The following is a 23,082-nucleotide window of genomic DNA, read 5'->3' as shown; positions in this document are numbered from 1 at the left end:
AGGTGCTCTAGGCCCCTCATCATCTTCATAGCCCACCACTGGACTCCGTCCAGTAATTCCTTGTCCTTTTGAACTGGAGAGCCCAGAACTGGATGCAGTTGTCCAAATGTAGTCTCACCAGGGCAGAGTAGAGGGGGAGGAGAACCTCCCTTGACCTGCTCGTCACGCTCTTTATAATGCACTCCAAGATACCCTCAGCCTTCTTGGCCACAAGGCCCATTGTTGACTCATGGTCAACCTGCTGTCGACCAGAACTCCCAAGTCCTTCTCTGCAGCGCTCCAGGTCCGCCCCCAACCTGTACTGGTGCCTGGGGTTATTCCTCCCCAGGTGCAGGACCCACACTTGCCCTTGTTACTTGCCAGAAGGATAAATTCCATCCGTAAGCAGCAGCTAAGCAGCAAGTACAGCACTGCAAAACAGACTGACTTCAAAACAATTACAGGTTGAAGTAGTCATGTAAGATGTTTCACCGCATTACCCTTAAAAGGTTCATACAATAAGCATAAACAGAATATGCCATGACTGGCGCCTGGCTGCCTGCTTAAGGACATATCCCAAGAAGGGGCAAGTTTTATCTTACCAGGGAGCCTTCCTGGCTAAGAGATCAGGACACTGGTTACACATGAACATTTGCAACACATCCATCATGTTATCTACTCCTGCATTGCAGCTGAGCGTATTAGAAGGGGAGAGAGAATATTTCACTTTTTCCTCTATTTTTGCCCAGTTTTCTAACTGTCTCAGCTTTTTTGTTACCTTCTCCTTGCTGCACTGTCTGCACCAGACCTGCGTCCTTTTCCCCAATGCTGAAACTCGACCCTGGCTCTGGCAGAGAGGAGTGGTGAGAGGGGAACGCTGGGCATCGGTTCAGACAGCTCGGAAGTGGCGGGGATCTTAAGTTTGCAACTGCACGGCAGCCAGGAGTGGATTAAAGTGCTTTCCAATCTGTGTGTTTGACACCACTGGCTTATCTCATATTATAAAATAACGTCCTATTTAAAGACCAGTGTCACAGTGGAGGCTTCCCTGCCACTCCCTGTGCTAAACTGGGATTTCAAGTCTGGCACTGTGTATACCGGATACTTTTCTTGGCGTGCTTACTAGTGCTAACTTCCTCTGCTGTCTCTTCTTTATTTTATCCTTCGTGTCACATCTCTGTTCCCCTCAGCTCCTGACGGTTTCCCAGCCCAAACTTCACTGTTCAACATGGCACAGACATCCACAGGTCACCTTTCACCGATAATTCCAAAAGAGCCCTCCTGAGGAAACCATTTATATCCAGCCTGTTCTTGGGATTTGAATCAGGGAACGCACACATGACTCCTGGTAACACAAAACCATGTTCCACTGAAACCTCAGCTTTGCTGGTGCTTCTTTGCAGGATCAGTAAACTTCTGGTTCGGTGTACGCTCTGATTTGTCAATTCAGAGCATTCAAGCAATGTTCTGTGTCTATGCTATTTTAGGATGCTGTGCTTAAGACCTGTATTTTGAACAACTGTTTATTATGCAAAGAACTTTGTACAGACTATGAGACTGCACCAAAAACAATTCACACAACTACCTCAAGAGAGCAGAAGGGGAAACCAGTTTAATAATGGCCACTGTGTTCTAGAATGTGATTCGCAAGGTTGGTCTAACTACAACATCCCATTTTTCACAGGTATTTTTGCTTTGGTAAGTGTATTGGAGATGCAATGACCTCTCATCCTCACCTTGCATTTTCTCCAATTTTGGCATATACAAGTTGAAAAGAGAGTAGATGCGCTCAGTTTCTCTATCTCCATCTATATCCAGTTGTATATTTGCTGGCAGGCCTCTGTAAGGCATCAGGAAGAGAGGCAGAAGTTACATGCTAAACAGTGTATTATGGCACAAAAAGCACTTAACAAGGATCAAAATAACAGTGAATACTCATGAAAGCCAATAGATTGTGTGTAACAGAGCTCAAAACTTCCATGTTTCCCAAAAGAAAAGGTAGACAAGTTCAAACTTCTTTATGTCTAGATTTATCCAGCATGTTTTCACTCTGACTTGAAAGAGAGGACTGGATTGGTATGCAGACATTTTGGTGAACTAGTCTGCTACAACCAGATGGAGGAGCCAAAGCACTGAACTCCCAACTGTCCAGCTCTTATATTCTGAGACTAACTACCACTACAGACTTGATGCTTTTCTCATTTTAGATGATAATAGTTCCCTATGGACCAGACAGTACCTTTTCATTTAACAGAGAGCATGAGTGGTCCCCTTAGAAAAAGATTAAGTTAGAATTAAATCTAGAAGTTTATGATTGTCTGTTTCAAGAATTTACAAACAGGACACTGAAGGGATTTCTGACTTTTTTATTAATGACACATGGTCAGAACCAATGTATCTTATCCCACAGTCAACTCCTATCAATGTCTTGAACTCTAAATATTTCAACATTTTGACCGAGATCTGCAGATACTGAAAGTATCAGAAAAACAATAAAGATGGCCTTTGAAAACACCACAATGCCTGCACACCTACAAGTCATGCTGGGGAGACAAACAAACCCCTGGCAATACCTAGACCAAGGGCACGTTATTAATCCTTACCCTGTGCAGGGTGTGCAGCCAGGAGTATTATCTGCAGTAGCTTTACAGCAAAGCCAGTGGCCATTAAGATAGGCAGAGGGATGGTAGACTGTGAGGCGCTTCTTGTTGCATTGGCTAACTTTGGTGAGGATATCAATCCAGTCCTTGGCCTCCACACAATTATTTGCTTGGATATATAGGACTCTTCTTTCAGGCTGGATCACCTGGAACATCTGCAAATAAAGAAATAAGCAACAGAATAAACCACCAGAATGAGTTGGTGAACCTAAGACTGGGCTCAGACAGATGATTTTTTTAAAGGAAAACCACAGCATACTAAAAGAATGCACCAATAAATAAATGCCATCGCAAAACTAAGCAGCAAATGTGCCCTTAAAACAACACGACCTTTCACCTGGTACAAGGAGTAAGATACTGTTCCTGTAGGAGATGATTTACAAACAGCTAATATCAACTTGCTGGTTGGGCCTCAAGGAGATTTGTTGTCAGCCTCAAGGATGCAATTTTAGTAATGCTACAGCTCCAAGTTTTGGAAGGCTGACAGGGGAATGCAGTGCAGGGCTCAAAAGCAATGTTAAGTCAGCAGGGGGCAGAAAAGAGAAAAACGAGAATTTGGATCAGGCCTTAGAAACGGCTTCGCTTTAATACTGCCGTATATCTAGTCTTTCACCGCTTATTTTGGCATGATTCTTTCCTTTTATTAACTTCCACACTTCTGCACCCAACTATAGTTGCTACTAGCAAATTGCAGCAAAACAGTTTGCCTTTAATTGCCATAAGGTGGTTCAAATAATTACACATTAATTCTGCATTATGGCTTGGCCACTGAATATCTAAACTAGAGCTCTTCTGCCTGCTCGGAACAGCTTGCAACCTAAAATGGCACAGTCACATTTATTTTTCTCCTCTCAACGAAGCAAGTTCTGATGCACAGCCTTACTGCTTGATTATACTGATCATGCACTGAAGATAACTAAGCTCAAGTTAGTGATCTTAACTGCAAATTCTGGAAAGGCAAATGTCACCCATCTTCATTTCTTCTAGCTTCTGCAAAAACTCAATTTTAATGGGTTTTCCTCTCTCAGGTATTCCTAAATTATCTTCCCCTATCTACTTCTTCATTTGACTCTTCAAATCATTAGACATTACACTGCCCACATCATGTGGAATATTATTTTCCATAGAGCTGGTTTCTCTGTGTTACTTTTTAAAAAAAGATGCACAAAAAAAAGATACCCCACCAAAACTGAAGTTCATTTTTGTCTATTACAAAGACCTGAAACACTGGCCTGAATTCTGCACCTAGCTGGTCAGGAGAATGTTGCAGATTGGCACCAGGCACTATGTCTTCTGCCCTTGTGACATTTTTAGGTGCACATACTTTGAAGGAGCTTGCAAATATACTTGCTAATGTGTGAACAAACAGGTTTTTTTAATTACAGTCTCTCTTCTAACAGGAAAGGGAAAGGCCCAACGATTTAGTATCATTATAGATGTCAGGCAGTAATTAGAAAGGTGCAACACACAAGAGCAGTGTCGGTGCTGCTAGTGTGATCAGTCTGTCACTGCCAAAATACAAGCCAAAGAGAGAGTCTTTTTAATAAAGCTTTTTAGGATATAACTGGCAATTCAAGCTTGGGGAACAGTGAAGGAAGGAATGGGGAAGACACGGGTGTGCAGCTCAACCCTATGTTAACACAGAACAACAGAGAAAATAATTTTAATGTGCTGCTGGGGTAAATGGAGCCTTCTGCATTACAATAAAGGAACAGATTTAAGGAGTATGGCTTTGTGTAAGGGGATACCAACCTAAGTGAACTAACATATGGCAACTGTTACTGAGAAGACCACAACTAAGCCAAGAATTTCAAGTGGTTGCAAGACCTTTATGCTACCAAAACCAACAGTTGCTCCTCAGACAACACAGAAGACCTGAACAGCACTCAAAGCCACCCCCATACTTCCCAAACTCTGCTTAATGAAGGCAAAGGCTACTGGCCTTACTGCTACATAGGCGGATTTATCAGGAGTGAGGAAGACACAGTGCGTGCAATTCTGAGCACAGAAACAGAAAGAATATTTATAGAAAATGTGGATCTTTAATCATACATAGCACCCAGGATGGAATATCCATCGCAAATGCATCTGCTGTGGTGTTTTGAGAATTCTGTTCTTGCTGCAGTATTCTATTTATACATGGCAAGATAAATGGGAATATATTAGCATGGGAAGGTGATAATGTTTTTTTCTACTGCTTATGGAAAGATACTGAACCTTATTTTCCAGAATGGGTGTAGTCAACTTCATTTTTTAGATAATACTGAATTTAAGCAACCAAAATAGCCCATAGCTTCTGATGTTAACAATGAAGGAATATTTTTCCTATAATAAATCTTTACACGGATATTTTGGATGCATCCTAGCCCAGTAGACTCAGCATAAGTTAAAGACTACTCTCACTTAAGGCTTGATCAGAATTACAGCTCAGCTCCTCTCCACACACAGTAAGTTTTCTCTCAACTGTGTGGCTACTGTAAGTTCAATCGAGCTATTTTGCAGAGTAGAGCTGGCAACAGTTCACCACATGTTACAGCTGCCTTCTGATAGCTTCAGAATTATTTTGCAGTTTGGTTGCTTTCACCTATGTAATTAACATGAGTTGAGTGATAAGCAGCAGAGCCAGCTACAGTACAATGAAGATGTGCTACAGAAGCAAGTGAACTTAAACTTATTCCACCTTCTAACAGAGAGAGATATGCTACCAAATTAATACCTGAAAGAGGGAAAATACTGAGGAGTCAAGCATTGTATTTCACTTCAGGTTCTTCCAACAGCAGTTTGTTAATGTTTAGGGCAGGTTTGAGCATTGCCGTGCATGGTATCCACAGGCAGTGTAGATGGCAGGAGAGACGTAAAGGCAGAAAAGCTACAAGTCACAACCTCTTATGTGTATAAAGAAGACTGCAGTAGATGCATGTTTAGGACTGGAAAACACTGAGCTGGTATTTTTGTTTATTTTTAAATAAAACTTTTTAAGGACCATATGCAGCTTTACAGGGAAAAGAGCACGAAAAAGGCTCCCAATATCACCTAAACTGATCATGTCTACTAGGAACTGTTGTTACACAATGGATGGCATGTCTCGCATACAGAAGTTGGCAGTAGTGTTCCACGCGTGAGAAATATAGCTGTACTTTATTCTCTAATGTGGCAATTAAAACGCTAAACCACACTGGCAACAGCACAGATGTTGTTTTGGCACATGACCTAACCCAAATACATATATGCACTTTCATTAACTGATAAAGGAACCCTGAAAGAAGATGTGATCCTTTACTATTATCAGCAGACAGTTCCTCCAAGAGAGAGGTCTGGCAGAAAGGACAGGGACTCGATTCTCTTACCTGTGTCCGACATTATGGAGCCCAGACAGCTGATCAGCAGCGGTCAGTACTGAGTGTGCTGCAGATCACGAAACCCAAGGACTGCTGACTGGGCTGTTAAGAATCTGAATGGGCTGTACTTTTGGAAACTCCTGCTACTATATACAGAACAAGCAGCTGTGGTTGTACATCTTTCAATAGAAACCCAATCCGGGCTACAAAAGGGAAAAAGGCGATTAGGCTGATGGATCCAGACCAGCCTAACAAGTAAATTAATGAAGATGACTTACTTACATTTTTCATTTTAAAGGATTCCTCCTCCAGTCTTTCTACTGCCAGAATGTTTTCAATTGGAATGCTGCACAGGGGGTGATCACCTGCAGAATACACACACACAGATACTGGAGCAACCTATTCACAACTCAGCTTCACCCTCTCCCCTTATTCTAAGGGCTGATTCAGTTCTTTTGAAGATTGACTGCACAAGAAAAAAACCATCTTTTACTCAGCAGGGATTTCCTAGCATGGTCCTTAAGTATTATCTTAAGTTGATTTCTGTTTTCAGCTGCACTACCTTATGCTAGTAAATCCCTTAGACACTGACTACCGCAGCAGGACTCAGACTATTTCCTGAGAAGGTGACAATGAAAGAAATCATTCCTGACAGCTCAACTGAACTAGTTGATGGTGGTGACGTAAGATGTCAAAGTTGAGTGTGAAATGATGACTGGCACGATCTGACTGTGTTTCCTTATCTTTCTTAACTCCCGCTCTATTTGTATGATGGAAGGAAGCGGCATTTGTTGTGTACCGCTAAACACACCGGGACAATTTGCGAAAAGCAAAATCTTTGATGTTAGGCAACATTAAGCAAATATATTTTTGCAAGTTCAAAGCTTGCAGCCAAATCCCTGGCTACTGCAGGCAGTTGTGCCAGCACTACAGAGTTTATGAGAACAAGCTAAAAATGTTCAATACAAACCCAAATCCCAGTGTAAGGTATTTATATCCCAAGATTTATTTCCTTGGACAATCTACAACATAACTGTGAAATCTCCAGATGATGGTGGTAACTGATATTAGACAAATATTACCAAATATTCTGCTAATTTACAGGGTACTGTGGTACCCAAGAAACTTCTCTAACAGTCAGTACAGACATACTAAAAGAAGGGCAAGAACATACAGGCTGACAGATTTGCCTGCACTGTGTCTTCTACAGTTACGAATCTAGATGTCACTCTTCTGCTTTTACACAATCCTTATGCTTTAAGGTATCAAAAAAAGACTGGGCCAACTTTTGTTACCTTTGCTTTTCTGATAGGTGAACTCATGGTTTGTCAGGCGAAACCATCTCTTCTTGAAGTTTTTCATACCAAATCGTTTTCTTCCTTGTGCTCTCTTGATCATGAACCTGGTAAACAGGACAGCAGTTGTTACAATACATCGGATTTTACATATGCATGCATACATATAAAATAGTATTTATGTATATAGATGTATACATATATACATTATATATACACACATACATTATGGCACTTGCGAAGCTTTAGGATGGGACACACAGTGCTTTCTAATTATTGAGGCCTTGTCTTGACAAGGAAAGTCACGTCACATTTGGATAGGTTTAGTGCATTTGTTAGTTAAGTCTATCCTTTTTCTAGACCTAGGTAAGTGGCAAGACATGTAGCTTGACTTGTAGTCTACATAGGGGTTCTAGTCAGTTAGTTGAACTGCAGTTTGTGCCCCTTCCTTAGTTACAAATCCAGCCAAACGGCTTCCTACTACAGCAGAAAAAGGGCAGAATATGAGCTTGATCTGTTAACTCTACAAGCTTTTTAATTTTCTCTTTTTTTAAGCCATGAGAAAGCTCAAAAGGGTTAGAGTATGTTTAATAATTAAAAGGCAGGTATAAGGCCTCTGGAGCACAGGGGCTGTACCCTTACATGCTTTAGTCACTCTCAAGCTCTAGAAACAAAATAGGGATGTTCCACAGCTCCATTTGAGATTGCACACTGATGCTGCAGTTGGAAATGGGTTTTCAATAACATATGAAGCAATCTGACGGCTGAAAGCTGGAATCCCCCAACACCACCTTTTTTTTCTGGCAGAGGAGGGCGTTCATTTAGTGAGTTGTCAGTTTTTATTAATTTCAGACTTGAATTAGCTTACAAGAAAGTGTGATGCATCCACCACCTTCCTAACCACTAAATCAATCCAAAAGCTTCAAGGTGACCTTGGAAAGCCTAGTGACTTCATACTGGTGGGGGAAAAAAAATGTGTGCACATACGCAGTAGAGAGTTGATAACAGCTACTCTACACATTACATTAACTATTGTGCCAAATACAGAATTGTACAAAGGAGCCAGTAAAAACTACTTACTACAGAGCAGTTTTTATCAAGTAGGAAGGCACTATACAGCACAAAGAGCACACAGAGAGAACAGCTAATGGTTTGTTTGAAGATTTTTCAATAGGAGAGCTAAAATGCTTAGAACAGCTAATACTGTTTCTTGCTTCTGGTATCTTCAGTCAGAAACAACTACACTGCATCCCACTGAGCCACAGGTCTGTTTAAAGCTCAAACAGAAAAGCTCCTTCAGACTTCTGTTTTGTAACCAGCCAGGGTGGTTCCTGCTGCCCATTCCAAGCTGTGTAGGCTAAAGCTGACCAGGACTGTACATGGCAACGAGCTGTAGACACACACCTCTCTCATTCTTAAAATGCTCAGACAGTTACTGTTTCGGTCCTTATTCCTGGACCACTTGAGAAATATTTAATAAAACCAGATGATTCAGGTCATCACCAGGCCCACTGGTGGTAGTCTTCATATTTCAAGGTTAAGGCAAATTTCAAGGGAAGAGCAGATGTCCTTGGGTTGGACAATATGCTCTTTGAGATAGTTGCTCTTCCTTCTCATGCCAACACTTAAAAGGTGACATAAAACTGCAAAATCTTACAGACCCACCCTCTTTGAAAGATGCAAACTCCATACTGCAGAACTAAGAGCACACTTCTAATTAAATTCTTCATAGCCAAGGAAGGAATGTGCTTTTATTTCCTACAGATAGGTGACAAGCATTCAAAGCTGCAGAAGTTATCAGGTCAATTTAAAGGATTTATTTGTTTCTAACATTCGCAGGGTGTGTGAGCAGTCAGAGCAACAGTCAGAAGCACAAAGGTAAGAAGATAACAAGAAGAAACCTATTTCAGTGCTGGGTGGCTGGAGATACAGCTTCTTCTCATGTTTATGGTAGACCTGAGTTTGGATCTACCTTAGCCTTGCCTGGAAGCATCAGTAGGCCCCTTTCACCTACAAGAATGGCAGGACTATTTCTCCTCTTAATTCTCTTGCTTTTGGAAAGAACCAGGCAGACAGCTGTCAAGCAGCAATGGCATGATCCATGCCAGCAAACCCAAGTGCCAGCGACTAATCTTTGGTACTGTACGTTCATTCAGAAGTACATTTGCTATAGCTTTCCATCTAGATACTCTTAATAGAAGCAAAGATAGATTAAAAAACCAAAAGCAAACAAAAACATTGCAAAGGCAAACAGAAACCCCATTAACAAACCAGTGAATCTGGAGAAAAATCAAATCAAAGGCCGGGAAAATTCCCACCCACACTTCATGATAAAATATGGCAATAATACAAAATGTCAGGAAAAATAGACCGCTGAAGGCCGCTCCTTAACCTTGAGAACAATTTACATGAATGTTGCTTAAGAAGTGCCTAGAAAAATGTATGGTCACTTCTTAATCACTTCCAGTGAGTTCACTGGGATTTCTACACTGAATATTATGCACATCTCAGTGCTTCTTGGAACCTCTACCTACAGATAAAAGTGATTTACTCTCTACTTACAACAGGTTTTTGTTTTAAGTAAGGGGAAAAAAAAAAGAAAAAAAAGAGCTGGTCAACATCAAAAAGTAGATAACGAAATGTTCTCTGCTGGGTTTACACAGGCATTTCAGCATTGTTAAATAGAGTACTGCTTCCCCAAAGTTAAGTCAGACAAATCCATTGCTGCGAAGGACGGACATGCTGTCAGCCGGCAGCTACAGCAAAGCACCAACTGCCCCTACCATCTTACCTGCACGAACTATTACCATCAACTTTCTTTACTGTTAGTTTAAGAGTCCTTACAACAGCAGCCACAGGCCGAGCAAGAAAAGACAGAAAAAAATCAGATAGGAGCAAAAGAAAGACAGAGGCAGAAAACATAATGTTTTAGAGTTAGAGGAAAAATGTTACAGACTATACATTAATTTTGAAAACCAAAAGAATGATAAATGTACAGTATTAAAATAGACAAACTTGCTCCTAGGGGCAGATGCTCGACAGAGAAGTGAGGTGAACTGCAGAGGTTAACTGGAAGGGGTAGTCATGTTTTCACTGAAAATCTCATTTTCGCATGACTTGGAGCTAGCATGAAAGCTTGCTTTCAAGCAGCACTTCAGCTCACTGAGCTATGATAGGAAGAATTTGGATTTTTCACCTTCTTCCTCCCAGCTTAAGCTGTTTCCACAGTGCACTTAGATGATCTTAACAACTCAGGTTTGTAACACAAAAAATGGCAGCTATTAGTATATAAAACTAATGCAGCATATGAAACATGCTTCCAAAACAAGGAAAGGTACTACAACCAGAAACTGTTCCAAGTGCATCACAAATTTTCCTCAAAATGGCCACGATAAGGATTAGCATATGGATTTTACAGGGCAGCAAAAGCAAATTCCATTTGCAGGCTTTGCCCTCATTAAGATATTCAATATCTGCCTTCACAGTGAGATTTTACAGCTTTTGTTCAGTGGAGTTCAGAAAAAAAAATCAACTTGATTTTAACAAAATGCAGATTTATTTTGCCTTAGCTGTGCTAATTAAGTTCTACAGGCTTCTTTTTCCTTCACTTATTTCAAAATGTACTTAAATTAAGATGTTTAAATCAAATGAAAAGATGTTAAAATCAGCTATAGCAGTCACAAAGAGTAGAAATAGCAACACAAGAATCTTTCCACATTCTTCTCTGAACACATGGATGGAATAGGGGTGGCAGAAAAAAAGAAAAGAGAGCTGCCTTAGAATGGTAGCAAGCACACAAGTAGAGGATTTTGTGGCACACGCATGCTTACCCTTCTTTAAGCAGTATAGGTTGCTCTATGCTCTTATGATCTCTCCTTCCTGAAGATGAAATTAAATCTAGAAACTAAAAGGTGAACAAAAAAAAATAGATAAAAATGAAAGCATCACACTACCTAAATTAAAATCTTCAACATTTGTGCAACACAGAGCTACAAGAAAATATTGTAAAAGTAGTTAAACTGAAGGTAATGGCATAAGCTTGAGGAACTTGGGAGGTTTCCTGGGTTGTAAACTGAAAACAGCACAAATACTCTTATAAGCAGAAAAACTGCAGATGACCAACACTACTCGTGCTGCTTCTTTGCTATACGTATCTTTCACTTTCTTTTGGACTAAGTCATTTTCATCACAGACCTGAAGCATTCTATGAAGTGTGCACATCTCATGCTCTATGCAACAGCTTGTTAATCCAACCTAATTATTAAGCAGAAGAAGATCCAAAGAGATTCTGCTATTGACATGCTCATAATTTGATATGAGTTTCTTGAACATCAGAGTTATTGCGATTCTTTTTTTTTCCAGCGCATGCTTCTTGGTTTACCATTAGCAAGTACTATAGTATTCTGAGCAACACAGCAGGATTTTCAGAATATTCACATGCATTACTTACATTTTTTACTGCATCTGCATACTTCTGCTCATTAAAGTAGTCATAAAAAGTAGCCATGTAGGATTCCTTGAAATTGGCCTGAAATACAAAGCAAAAAATACGCATATCGTAATACAGTTTATACAGAAAATATTGTTAACAGCAGCACACTAAGAGGCGAGCCACCTCAGATAAGAGGGTTTTTTCTGGCCAGAGGTAAAATGAACAAGTAGTATTCTCATGTTGTACAGCACGTATTCAGTAGTACCAAATCTTTATCTCAAAAAGGCAGCAGAATGCATTTCAAATGTTCAGTTACTACAGTTAATAATGCATTCTTCATTAGCTTCAAACTTCCGCTCGGGCTTTTAATCTGGGTCCTAAAAGATGCTGACAAAAAACATGAGAGAAGGAATTCTGTTGTCTCAAAGGATTTGAAACTGAGGTACAGACTCACCTACAGTTGCTTTGGCAAATCCTAACCAGTGACCTCAAATTATCACCAGATGTAGCAGTGTGCTGCCTTAGGTACAAAAGTTTTATTTCAATCAAACAGCCACAGCATGGGCATTTAGATCTAATCTTACCACTGACCGGCAAAAAACTGAACCGGTCTGAAAACTGGGCAATTTTTCTCAGTTGAGCTTTAAAGTGCCGAAATCATCCACAAAGTTCAGTAGAACTGCTGTCATGTACCGCAGGCAAGTAGAGAATTTCATGGGTTTTCTGATCACTATCTGTCTTCCAGAAGGAAGGAATGAAAAGTTCTGGAACAGACTTCTAGGCTGGTCACACAATTTTGCTTTACTGAAATCTAGTTCAGATTAAGACAGATTTAGTTTCACCGTGAGCATGAGAGGCTTATAATCAAAGCAAACATAACCAGTTTTGCATAAGCCTAGCGCAACTCAAGCATTTTAAAGGCTTAATTACAATGAGTGATAAAAGATTATTAAAAAAAAATGTAAAATCACTTTCCTAAATTAAGCCTTTAAATGAAAATGGCATACTTACAGATTTAGATTTTGACAGGCTGCCTAGCGTTTGAATGGTTTTAGAGATAAGTGTCAAAGTTCGAGAAGTCTGAGGATCCTAGGAAAGAAAACAATATTGTATGGACTAGCTATTTAAAATATGGAATATAGGAAGATAAATCACATTTCTTATTTCTTATTTCACTTGCAGAAAAGTAAAATTATAAAAGATCTAATAAAGCACTACAGGAAAAAATGCTGCTTTTATAAAGGCTTTTGACTCTTAAGTCGTCATGTTTCATAGCTACCCTATTGGCTCTTCAGAGAACCACAAGCAATGACTTGCAAAACAAAACCAGAGGTTCCTATCTTGAAGACAGTCTGGGTCCTCCTCACTCCCAGTAAGAACAACTACTCAGTCTTGGATAAGTTGCTTAAATCCAAAACATTTCCAACATCACTGACAATCAATACAGTATTAATGTAATGTGGTCAAAATGAAGCAGGGACCATTTTCTCCACAGCAGCTTAGACCATCTACTTTGTCCTTAAATTCCACCGTTCCTCCCATACCTCCCAACTTCTTCACATACACATTCAACACATGCTTCATAACCCAGACAGACACAGCAGATCTTTGAACTAACAAAGGTACTTCTCCTAAAGGCTGTTAAAACAATTGAAGAAAGAATCTTGATAGACAGACTATCGTGACAGAACCATATACATAGGTAGAAAAAATTGCTACAGTACTTACTGGATGGTGCGGTGTAAGTTGAAAGAGGTTTGGAGAAAGAATAGCTGGAGCAAAGAATCTCAGGAAAATAAAGCTGCTGACAGCTGTATACCTCACATCTAGGTCACCTATTAAGAAAAGACCTCTACTCAGCATTTTAATAATCCTTCCTTAACCTTCTGAAATTCTCAGAATGCCTTCAGAAAGCAGCTTCAGAAAGAAGCTCAAACATGTGCAGGAAATGTATATATTTTCAAGTTACAGGATTAACTGATGATGAAGGGTTTGGAGGCAGAGATCAGCCAGCACAAACCAAGGAAACGTCCATGACAGTCTTTTTAAAAAGGAGTGAGTTCATGACACAGGCTACAAGGAGAACAACATTCACTTTTCCATTGCAGAGGGAACTTGACAAAAACAGCTGGTATTCCATCTACGCAACTAAAATATGATTAATAACTTAGATAGCTGACAAAATTTTCAGCCCAGAGGCAAACTCTCAGTTATCTCATTATAGCCCTGAGCACAAGTAATGCACCTATTCAGTCAGTAATTCTGTAAAATAAAATTTATTTATATTTACATAAAATACAGAGCATGACAGCACAATTAATGGCTTTCTGCTTGAGCTTCTCTCCTGTGATGCGACTGTTCAAAAACTGAACTTTTATTATTTTCTCTATAACTTTCTTATTGTAATCTGCCTCCCTTCATGGAAATACGTAGGTTGGTCAATTCCAGTTTTATATTGCCGGCCTGTTCTCCCAGAGACAAAACAACTAGGCAGGGAATGGAAAAAATTCCCTCTTGACAGCCAGAAAACCTTTGTAGTACATGAGCCTCCTAGGGCAACGAGCTTGCAAAGACTCCCATCATTTTATAGATTGGCCTTTATTAGAGATTGACGTATGAGCAGAAAACAATTCAGCTGCATGGACTCTGCAGAATGAGCCATTACAAAAACCTGAACGTTTGAAAAGTGAGTATACTTTGCAAGTATTGAAGCCATAAATAAATACCGTCCTAATGCTCTTTTTAAATGCTGTTTTCCTTTGAAAGATGTTTAAGGAAAACTCATACAATCATTAAAAGCCATGTTCTTTGTGGAATGAATAATCAAGGGAAAAAACAGCATTAATACAAATTTCATGTGATATTTTTGACAAGCTGCTGTTCAATTACTAAATCCATCATGGATCATGCAGACCGCTACACTATAGCTACATTTAAAAGCTATCAGTGATGTAAAACAAAACAACGTAGAAACTTACCTTGAAAACGTTTGGCAGCCGATTCTCTCAGTGAAAAGAAAATATCACACATCACTGTAGGGCAGCTTACACCAGATTTTGTAATTACAGTAAAAATACGATCAACATATTGCCTCAGATTTTCCTGAAAAATGAAATGATTATGATAAAATTAGTATCATTTTCTCTTGTGGAAAGCAATATTATTCCTGGTTTTATTCATAACGGCATCATTAAAGATTCTCACTTTCAACATTATTTACTTGCAAAACAACCTCATGCTCAATGATACTCTCTTTGGTAAATGCACGTATTCAAATCCAAGAGTATAAATATTATTCCTATCAAAAACAAACATCAAGTGATATGGCCATATGGCATATTGTTCCTTTCCATACCACATTTTCTATGTCATCAGTAAAGCCACAGGCCGAGTCATCCTTGTCCTCAAGGCTGCAGCGGGAAGTCATTAACATTCTACTTATATTGTATTTATAGCAGAATGTAAAGTCATTGTAAAATAATTTTAACAGTTTTCGGTGTTAAGAAAGCTTTCAGTGTATTGTAATGAATGACAACATTATTTGCAACATCAAACATTTGAGGATCTCAGCTAAACTTGATCGTGTAAATAGATAATACATCTTCAAAATCTAATGCATACCCTGTTATTTTCCAGGTTTTCACCATCTTTTAATTTCACAGGATCAATTTCACAAGGTTTATGGACCTGGCAGATCTAGAAAGGATACAGTGAAAAAAATGACATACTAGTTTACCTTCAAGTAGAAAAAAAAATTGTAAATGCAGAATCTGTTAGTTTTCAGGGGTAAAAGGTAAAAGCCAACTCTATATATTGTAATTTTTTTTATTTGGACAAATCATCAAAGGTACATTACATGTGATCCTTATTTTTTTTCCCCCGAAATGTGGCATTGATTTGTTCTATCCTTTCCTTCAGCTGAAACAAAGAATTGTTCGTTAGACTCTCTTCAGCAAAGCTGTTCAAGGAAAGTCTTATTTTGCCAAAACAGTCAACTTTGAAAGGTTACCCGTAGTCTTTAAAAAGTTGATGTTTTTGGATGAAACACTAAAACAACAGCTGAAGAAATTGTCAAATCATTTAAAGGAAGTCTGTCATCTGAAAATATTGCCCAATTGCTGCACTAAAATACCCACACCCGCCATTCTGGACTGGATAGATAATAAACCATTGTTACAATGCATGCACCAAATACCCAGTTATCTAAGAATAATTTTATTCCTTTATACCCACTGGATGAAATGTATTAGTTATAGCTTCCCAGCAGCTTTCTGCTGTATATACTTTTTATTCATCTAAGTTATTACTTTATTAATTTATCAGAAATAATAGATATTAGATTTTTTAAAGCACAGTAATTTAGTTAAATAAATGGAAAACTTATATTCCTTTAATACAATCCGATTGTTTCTGCACTGGGTGACTCAGCTGTGGCTAAACTAACACAAAGGATTTTAACAGAAACAGGCTCTTCAGCATCGTTCCTACAAAGTCAAGTTAAAATGGGAAGAAATAAACAGTATCTGCTCCCTAAAGGCCTTTTACAGTGACATTTTATCAAATAAACAGTCTAAACTGCTCTTACCTCATCTATAATGGGCTTTAGTGTAACTTGCAGATAATGCATCCCTGCCAGTTTCATTGTCTCGTCAATGCACTTGGAAGTTAATGAGTTTCCTCTGAAAATGGTGTTTGGATCTCTGGAAGTGAACAATTTTCTGCAATTTAGTGTCATGGTAATAAACTACTAATATGTGGAAATAAAAGAAGCAGTGAAAGGTGACGGAAATCTGCGTTTGAATGCACAAACAAAAACTCCCTCTGACACCAGCCTGCCATTAAATGCAGCCATGTAGCATTTAGCGCACTTCTGGGTTAAAACAGAAAAGCAGTAGTCACGGGAAATCCAGAGGGACTACAGATTTTCTTTCTTGCATTAGCGCAGGGTGCCCAATGCACCATCTAAACACACAGGCTCAAATCAAAGGGGTTTACAATACAAGCGGGGTAAAACACACCCGCTTTCATGTGCTACTGAACAGCCTTAATCTGAGTAAGGGAAGGAGGCAGTGATTTTAGTCTCACAACACTGGACATTACGTGTGTTCTACTACCTTCTCCTGCAAAGTGAGTACTTGTAAGCTGGGAGGGAGATGAAAACACCAGCTTCAGTGACAGTGCAATCTTTTCCAAGCGCCTCACAGCACCGTCCTGTGATAACAGTATGAAACACGGCACAGATCCCAATTCTGCCCTGCAAACCGTCTGACAGCTCATGCCACACAGACTCTCGTGTTTTTCTGAAAGGCCACTTGCAGAGAATTCTCCTTGCACTAGACATATGTCGACTGTGATTTCTTAAGCATTAGCTAGCTGCCCTATTGTATACTTCTTTGGTATTACTCGCATTTTGAGAATGCAAGTAATTTCATGTTCATTTTGTACCTGTATTTCCTTCTATAGCAATTTGCATTATGTAGAGAGGTACATAATTAACAATCTCACCTACAAACATATGGTCAAAACCTGTGCCTACTGACAGCAGATCAGACTTGGATATGAAGTTATTTTCTTGTTCCTGTAGACACAACAATGTCTTTTATGTTGTTTGTAGCTTACTACAGTTGTAGCCATTTACAAACAGTGAACAACAGGATTAATTACTTTTCTGGATTAATAATTTTGTTACAAATGCCAGAAAGCTCTGAAAACAAACACCCTCTTTGCTGTTTCATCACAGGAACATGACTGACTGGGGAGCAGCAAATTTCCTCATACTGCAGCAACCAAGCTGTTTCAGCCAACCTGCAGCACAGAAAAAATACACCTACCTACAGGAAACAAAACACTCTCTTCCTCAGACACTCCAAAAAAGCCAGCCCACACAAAGGCTTAATTTTGTACTGAAGAAGCTGTTCTTTTAGAGTCAGTATGTGTCATTCCCCGACTCCCAATTGTCTCTTCTACTGTCAGTCAAGAGCATGTCTATGTCAACATGAGGCTTGTGGCAAAAAATGTTCTTTGGGACCTGCCTGATGTGAATAGCAGAACTTACACTACTAAACTGTCAGCACACCAGAAAGTCAAACAAGGGCATTACAAGAAGTGACCAGAAAAAAGGTTTTGTTTTCTGCTATCCACTGCCAGACCCACTCCCATCTTTGTTCTTCAGCCCTCTGAATGGAAAGATTAGACACACAGCTTGCCTTAAATATTCATGACCAGGAAGAAACTTGCTCTTTGTTTCGAACAAATTCAATAAACCCTCTTACTCAGCACTAAGTGATTTAATAGCATACTATAAACCTGAAATTATTTCATATGAACAGCTGAAGGTAATGTAGGATTTCACAGTTATCATCAAATATAATTAAGACTGAGAAGACTGAAAATTCCTTTTCTCTGATATTACAATAGTCTTGCAAGTAGACTTTGCAAAATACAATGGAAATCCCTTCTAAAATCAAACTCACCAGATCTTCAGAGCAGTGAATGTGTTTAAAAAGAACTCTGCCACTCAGCTGGGACGAACAGGAACCACTCCAACCATTTTATTTGAAATTACAGAGTTCTAGTTCTAGAAACTGAGTGGAGGATCCTAACTCTAGCCAATGCAAAGTAGGTACATTTGACAGCAATTTGTTTTATGGTACTTACTGAGTTCTCTTCACTTCAGCATTTGCAATGGCACTTATGAAAGGCACAATTTTGCCATAGTGTAAGAAAAGCCTGACAAGAGGTATGGCTGCTTCCTGTTTTTCTCTGCAAACTTCACCCAAAATGTGTGCAGCTGATGCTGAAACAGGCTGAACAGTGGAAAGAAAGAAAGAAAAAACTTTGAGCGATCTTTCCAGAACAAGCATCCTTTCTTTCTTGTCCCATTAGCTCCTTAGTGCAGAACCCCACACAACAGTTGCAATGGGTAGGTCCCCAAACATGCTTGTATGTAACACGGGTGGGCTTCACATTCCAGTTTTTGCTGGCTGTAAGTTCTGATCACAAGAGGGCAGCAACTCAAAAACTACTACAGGACAGTCTCCTTTTTCTTTCCATTTTTAATAGCTGTCTTTTCACTGAATGTCAGTGTTGCCTGGGGAGCAACTGAAGAGGAAGAATTCTAATCCTCCTCAGTTTCAAGCTATAGTAAGTACAGAATCCAGTTCTTGCACTTTTACAACTGCTAAAAGTATACATAGTGGCACACGGGGTCCAATCCTCTGACATTTTGGGATTAGTTCTTGGTTTGGGTTTGGTGTTGGTTTTGTTTTTTGTTTTTTTTTGGTTTTTTTCTTTAATTATGCAATTAAACCTGTTCCTCTCCAGTAAAGGAAAACCAATTGATCAAACTGAAGTTTACTTTGCATTTTCACATGTAAAATTAGAAAACCACGGAGAATACGCTGCTGCAAAAACCACTGGTGTTCCTGGGTGTGCCTTCACCCACCATACTGCATGCAGATAAAGATCTTCTCTGCAAGGACTAAAAACAAGGGATATGCTGAGCTTAACAAGGCTCTCAGATCTGAAAAGGAAGAAGCTGAAAGCCTCTGGTAAATACACAACTATGGTGTCAGCAAGATAGTGACAAACATTCAGAGAGACCCCTGTGAGGATGATTTTCAGGTAAACAACAAACAGTGCAAGCAAATTACCTCCACATCTGCAGATTTTAGCAGGAGGTCTCTAAGTGGACTGTAATAGTCTGAGGAAAAAACATGATCCTCAGTGTAAACCACATTTAACCTTAAGGAACCGAGGTCATCAGGTTTCAGTGACTTGTTACCATTATCTCTGGGCTGCAGGAAGTACCTGATATGCAAAAAATAAGACAAAATTCGTGCTGAAACATGAGATTATCTCAGACTATACATGACCTTATATAAAATGTCTAGATACACATAATATTTATATATGTATCCAGTTCTCGAGTGTTCTGAATCAGACTTTTTAATTAAGTTTGGCAGTTTATTTTGCACCAATGCAACATGGGAAGTTTTGATCATAAAGATTTATGTAGATATGATTAAAAACCCACATACTAAAGCTATGGCACTGCTGATGAACTGCAGTAAACAATATCATAAAGTAAATGTATTTGAACTCCCACATGCAATACAGAGGCAGACTGAAATCTCTAATCACAGTATCAAAACTTCTTGTTCTTACATTTGCTAAGATTACTTTGGCTTGCTTACAAAAAAAGATACAAATTAGATCCATTTAAACTTTATCACATAGCAGTAATTACTCTTAAGTCTTCACAGCACACATATGTTTCTACTTATTCTCCAAAAGTAAAATGTCAAATACCATGCTTCGTAAGAACTAGACTGTCGGAGAAATTTCAAAGGGAGTCTCAGTTCTCCTAGAAACTCATCTCCAAACTTCAAGTTACTGGCATTCCAAAGATCAACTCTGTAATAAAAACAAATAATTTTAAAAGATCCATTAATAAAATAAAAAATTGAAAACAAATAATTACAACCTTGTCTTCAATTTTGTTGTTTACTTCTCCTCAAGCCTATGAGGTAGAAAGGCTTGCAACTGTACCGCAATGGTTTTCAAATAGTGAAGAGACAACTTTACCTTACATTTCTGGAGCCTTGCAATTCACCTCCATGAAACATCAGTGAAAAAAAGTATCTAGACTGTGTTTGCCTCATCTGCACTGTTTCCACTGTCCATACTGATAAAGATTTGGAGGCTGTTTGGCTATCTCAGATAACAGAAGAACACAGGTGAAATGGACACCAGGGGAAAAAGGTGTAGAGAAATTTAAGGACTCCATGCTGTCAGTCTCAGTCTAACTCAGGATTACTAGCAGCTAAGCAGCAGCTTTACAGAGTTAGGTTGAATGTCTACACAGTCCTAACCAGTGCTGGAGCTTCTGGGAAGACTGTGTCAGGCTTACAAATTCGCTGCGCCTAAACTAGTTCTGTAGAGTTTTACCTCATGACAGTTTCGCCACTCTGTATAATCAGCGTGCTGACTGAAGCCTACACAATTTTTGGCACTCAGTTCCTCACATTTGGGAAGCTCTGATATGTATCACTTGATGATACTTCCTTCCCTCTCACTTGCTCTTTAACATTAGGATATAAAACAACTGCACTGAGATTCAAAGTAGAAGTACTGCTGTGTAACCTGGCATTTGTATTCAATATATTATTCAATATATTCATTAACGATTTAGACGAGGGAATAGAGTGCACTATCAGCAAGTCTGCTGATGACACCAAGCTGGGAGGAGTGGCTGACACGCCAGAAGGCTGTGCTGCCATCCAGCGAGACCTGGACAGGCTGGAGAGTTGGGTGGGGAATAACCTGATGAAATTTAACAAGGGGAAGTGTAGAGTCCTGCATCTGGGCAGGAACAACCCCAGGTTCCAGTGTAGGTTGGGAAATTACATATTAGAGAGCAGTGTAGGGGAAAGGGACCTGGGGGTCCTGGTGGACAACAGGATGACCATGAGCCAGCACTAGGCCCTTGTGGCCAGGAAGGCCAATGGCATCCTGGGGTGCATTAGAAGGGGGGTGGTTAGTAGATCGAGAGAGGTTCTTCTCCCCCTCTACTCTGCCCTGGTGAGACCACATCTGGAATATTGTGTCCAGTTCTGGGACCCTCAGTTCAAGAAGGACAGGGAACTGCTAGAGAGGGTCCAGCATAGGGCAACCAAGATGATTAAGGGAGGGGAGCACCTCCCTTATGAAGAAAGGCTGAGGGAGCTGGGTCTCTTTAGCTTGGAGGAGACTGAGGGGTGACCTTATTAATGTTTATAAATATATAAAGGGTGAGTGCCACAAGGATGGAGCCAGGCTCTTCTCGGTAGCAAACAATGATAGGACAAGGGGCAATGGGATCAAGCTGGAACACAAGAGGTTCCACTTAAATTTGAGAAAAAACTTCTTCTCAGTGAGGGTGCCAGAGCACTGGAACAGGCTGCCCAGGGGGGTTGTGGAGTCTCCTTCTCTGGAGACATTCAAAACCCACCTGGACATGTTCCTGTGTAACCTCACCTAGGCGTTCCTGCTCCAGCAGGGGGATTGGACTAGATGATCTTTTGAGGTCCCTTCCAATCCCAAACATACTGTGATACTGTGATTCGTAGAAAAATGCTGCAATACCCACCTTGGAGCAAGGGTTTTAAACTCCAGGGTAGTTGTTTCTGTACATATTTTAAGCTTTCCTCAGAGAAGGATTTTTATTTTAAAAACAAGCTTAGCTGAGAATTTTGCAGCTAAGTGACAGTCTGAAATAGGCCTTAAGCTTTGGGGAAAAATATATATATGGGAAAAATACAGGTCTTTCAAATAACGAAGACTTTTAGAAGAACAACTCTACTTTGGATAAGGTGCAAAGTCATTTAGTTATGGACGTATTTACACAAGCTTTCTAGTCACAAGCAAGTCACAGTAGACTTGTGAAGGAATGGATGATGGTAGTCCTGCTAAAGGCTTATCTGACCTTACACAGGTGCAGAGGATGTCACTTTTAAATCCTCTGAGCCTCTCAGCAGCATCTCATGCACCAAGTTTCATAGAGCACACATACCATCAGCTCACATTGCACGCCTGCTGGGTTAAGTTCTTCAAACTCTGATATTTTGATAGTATTTCTACAGGGCAAGAACTCCCCAAAAGGAAAAAACTTCAAAAATTCAACCTCCTCTCCACTATCTTCCTGTTTGGTTACTATCTTGCTAACCAATTCAGATGGCTAAAAGCAGCTTCAGAAGGAGAGGAATCTTTTGAGAAGTTTATTTACACATAGTCAAACTTAATATTTACCAAGTATTTACAGGCCACTGCTTTATCCAAATTCTTTCAAGATGCCTGCTGGCAGTAGCACTTTCAAATAAGCAGCCAAACCCCTACAGCAACTTGTTACAGGAGGGAAAAATTAAAACAAACAAACAACCCACAACAAAAACAAACAAAAATTTAAAACCAAACCAAACCAAAAACAAAAACCACACAACCCAAACCAAACAATAAAACACCCCACGAAACAAAAACCAATGCAAAGGTTCTGTAGGAGAGGAATTAACAACTTAAAGTAGATCTCACACTACACAGTAAGCAAAGCAGGCATGCAAATTCTGATATTGTTTTGTGCGCTTAGAGTACAAAGCATAAGCAACATTTAAAACCTCATAACATATAGCTCTCAGAATCTAAAAAGATTACTGTTTCCCAAGATTTTTAGAAGGCAAACTTATGGCAAGTGTTATTCTAAAGCTGTTCAAATTGTAGTCACAGAAAGAAAGAAACAGCAGAGAGGGGGAGGAGAAACAATGAATTTCACCAGAACATCTGGTCCCTGGGTGCTGATATGTGGGCCTGCAACTTCCTACACCCACTCAAAAAGCAAAACTTTC

General features: G+C 39.6%; 1 protein-coding gene across 1 annotated transcript in view; it reads right to left on the bottom strand.

The window, feature by feature from the left end:
• Window positions 1-23,082, bottom strand: part of RASA3 (RAS p21 protein activator 3) — a 131,382-nt gene that overhangs the window by 2,123 nt on the left and 106,177 nt on the right. The window contains exons 9-22 of the mRNA XM_080341798.1: window positions 20,015-20,119; window positions 19,357-19,513; window positions 18,362-18,510; window positions 16,290-16,404; window positions 15,326-15,400; window positions 14,683-14,806; window positions 13,433-13,539; window positions 12,716-12,793; window positions 11,723-11,800; window positions 11,103-11,176; window positions 7,273-7,379; window positions 6,260-6,342; window positions 2,583-2,794; window positions 1,716-1,819 (exon numbers count right to left, since the gene is read on the bottom strand). Coding sequence (XP_080197924.1) covers window positions 1,716-1,819; window positions 2,583-2,794; window positions 6,260-6,342; window positions 7,273-7,379; window positions 11,103-11,176; window positions 11,723-11,800; window positions 12,716-12,793; window positions 13,433-13,539; window positions 14,683-14,806; window positions 15,326-15,400; window positions 16,290-16,404; window positions 18,362-18,510; window positions 19,357-19,513; window positions 20,015-20,119 — 1,568 coding nt within the window. The remainder of the gene's footprint in view (window positions 1-1,715; window positions 1,820-2,582; window positions 2,795-6,259; window positions 6,343-7,272; window positions 7,380-11,102; window positions 11,177-11,722; window positions 11,801-12,715; window positions 12,794-13,432; window positions 13,540-14,682; window positions 14,807-15,325; window positions 15,401-16,289; window positions 16,405-18,361; window positions 18,511-19,356; window positions 19,514-20,014; window positions 20,120-23,082) is intronic.

This window comes from Nesoenas mayeri, assembly GCF_963082525.1.
Source record: "Nesoenas mayeri genome assembly, chromosome: 1".
NCBI classification, from domain to species: domain Eukaryota; kingdom Metazoa; phylum Chordata; class Aves; order Columbiformes; family Columbidae; genus Nesoenas; species Nesoenas mayeri.
Note: the sequence above shows the minus strand (reverse complement) of the source record. Positions and strands in the feature narration are given on the sequence as shown.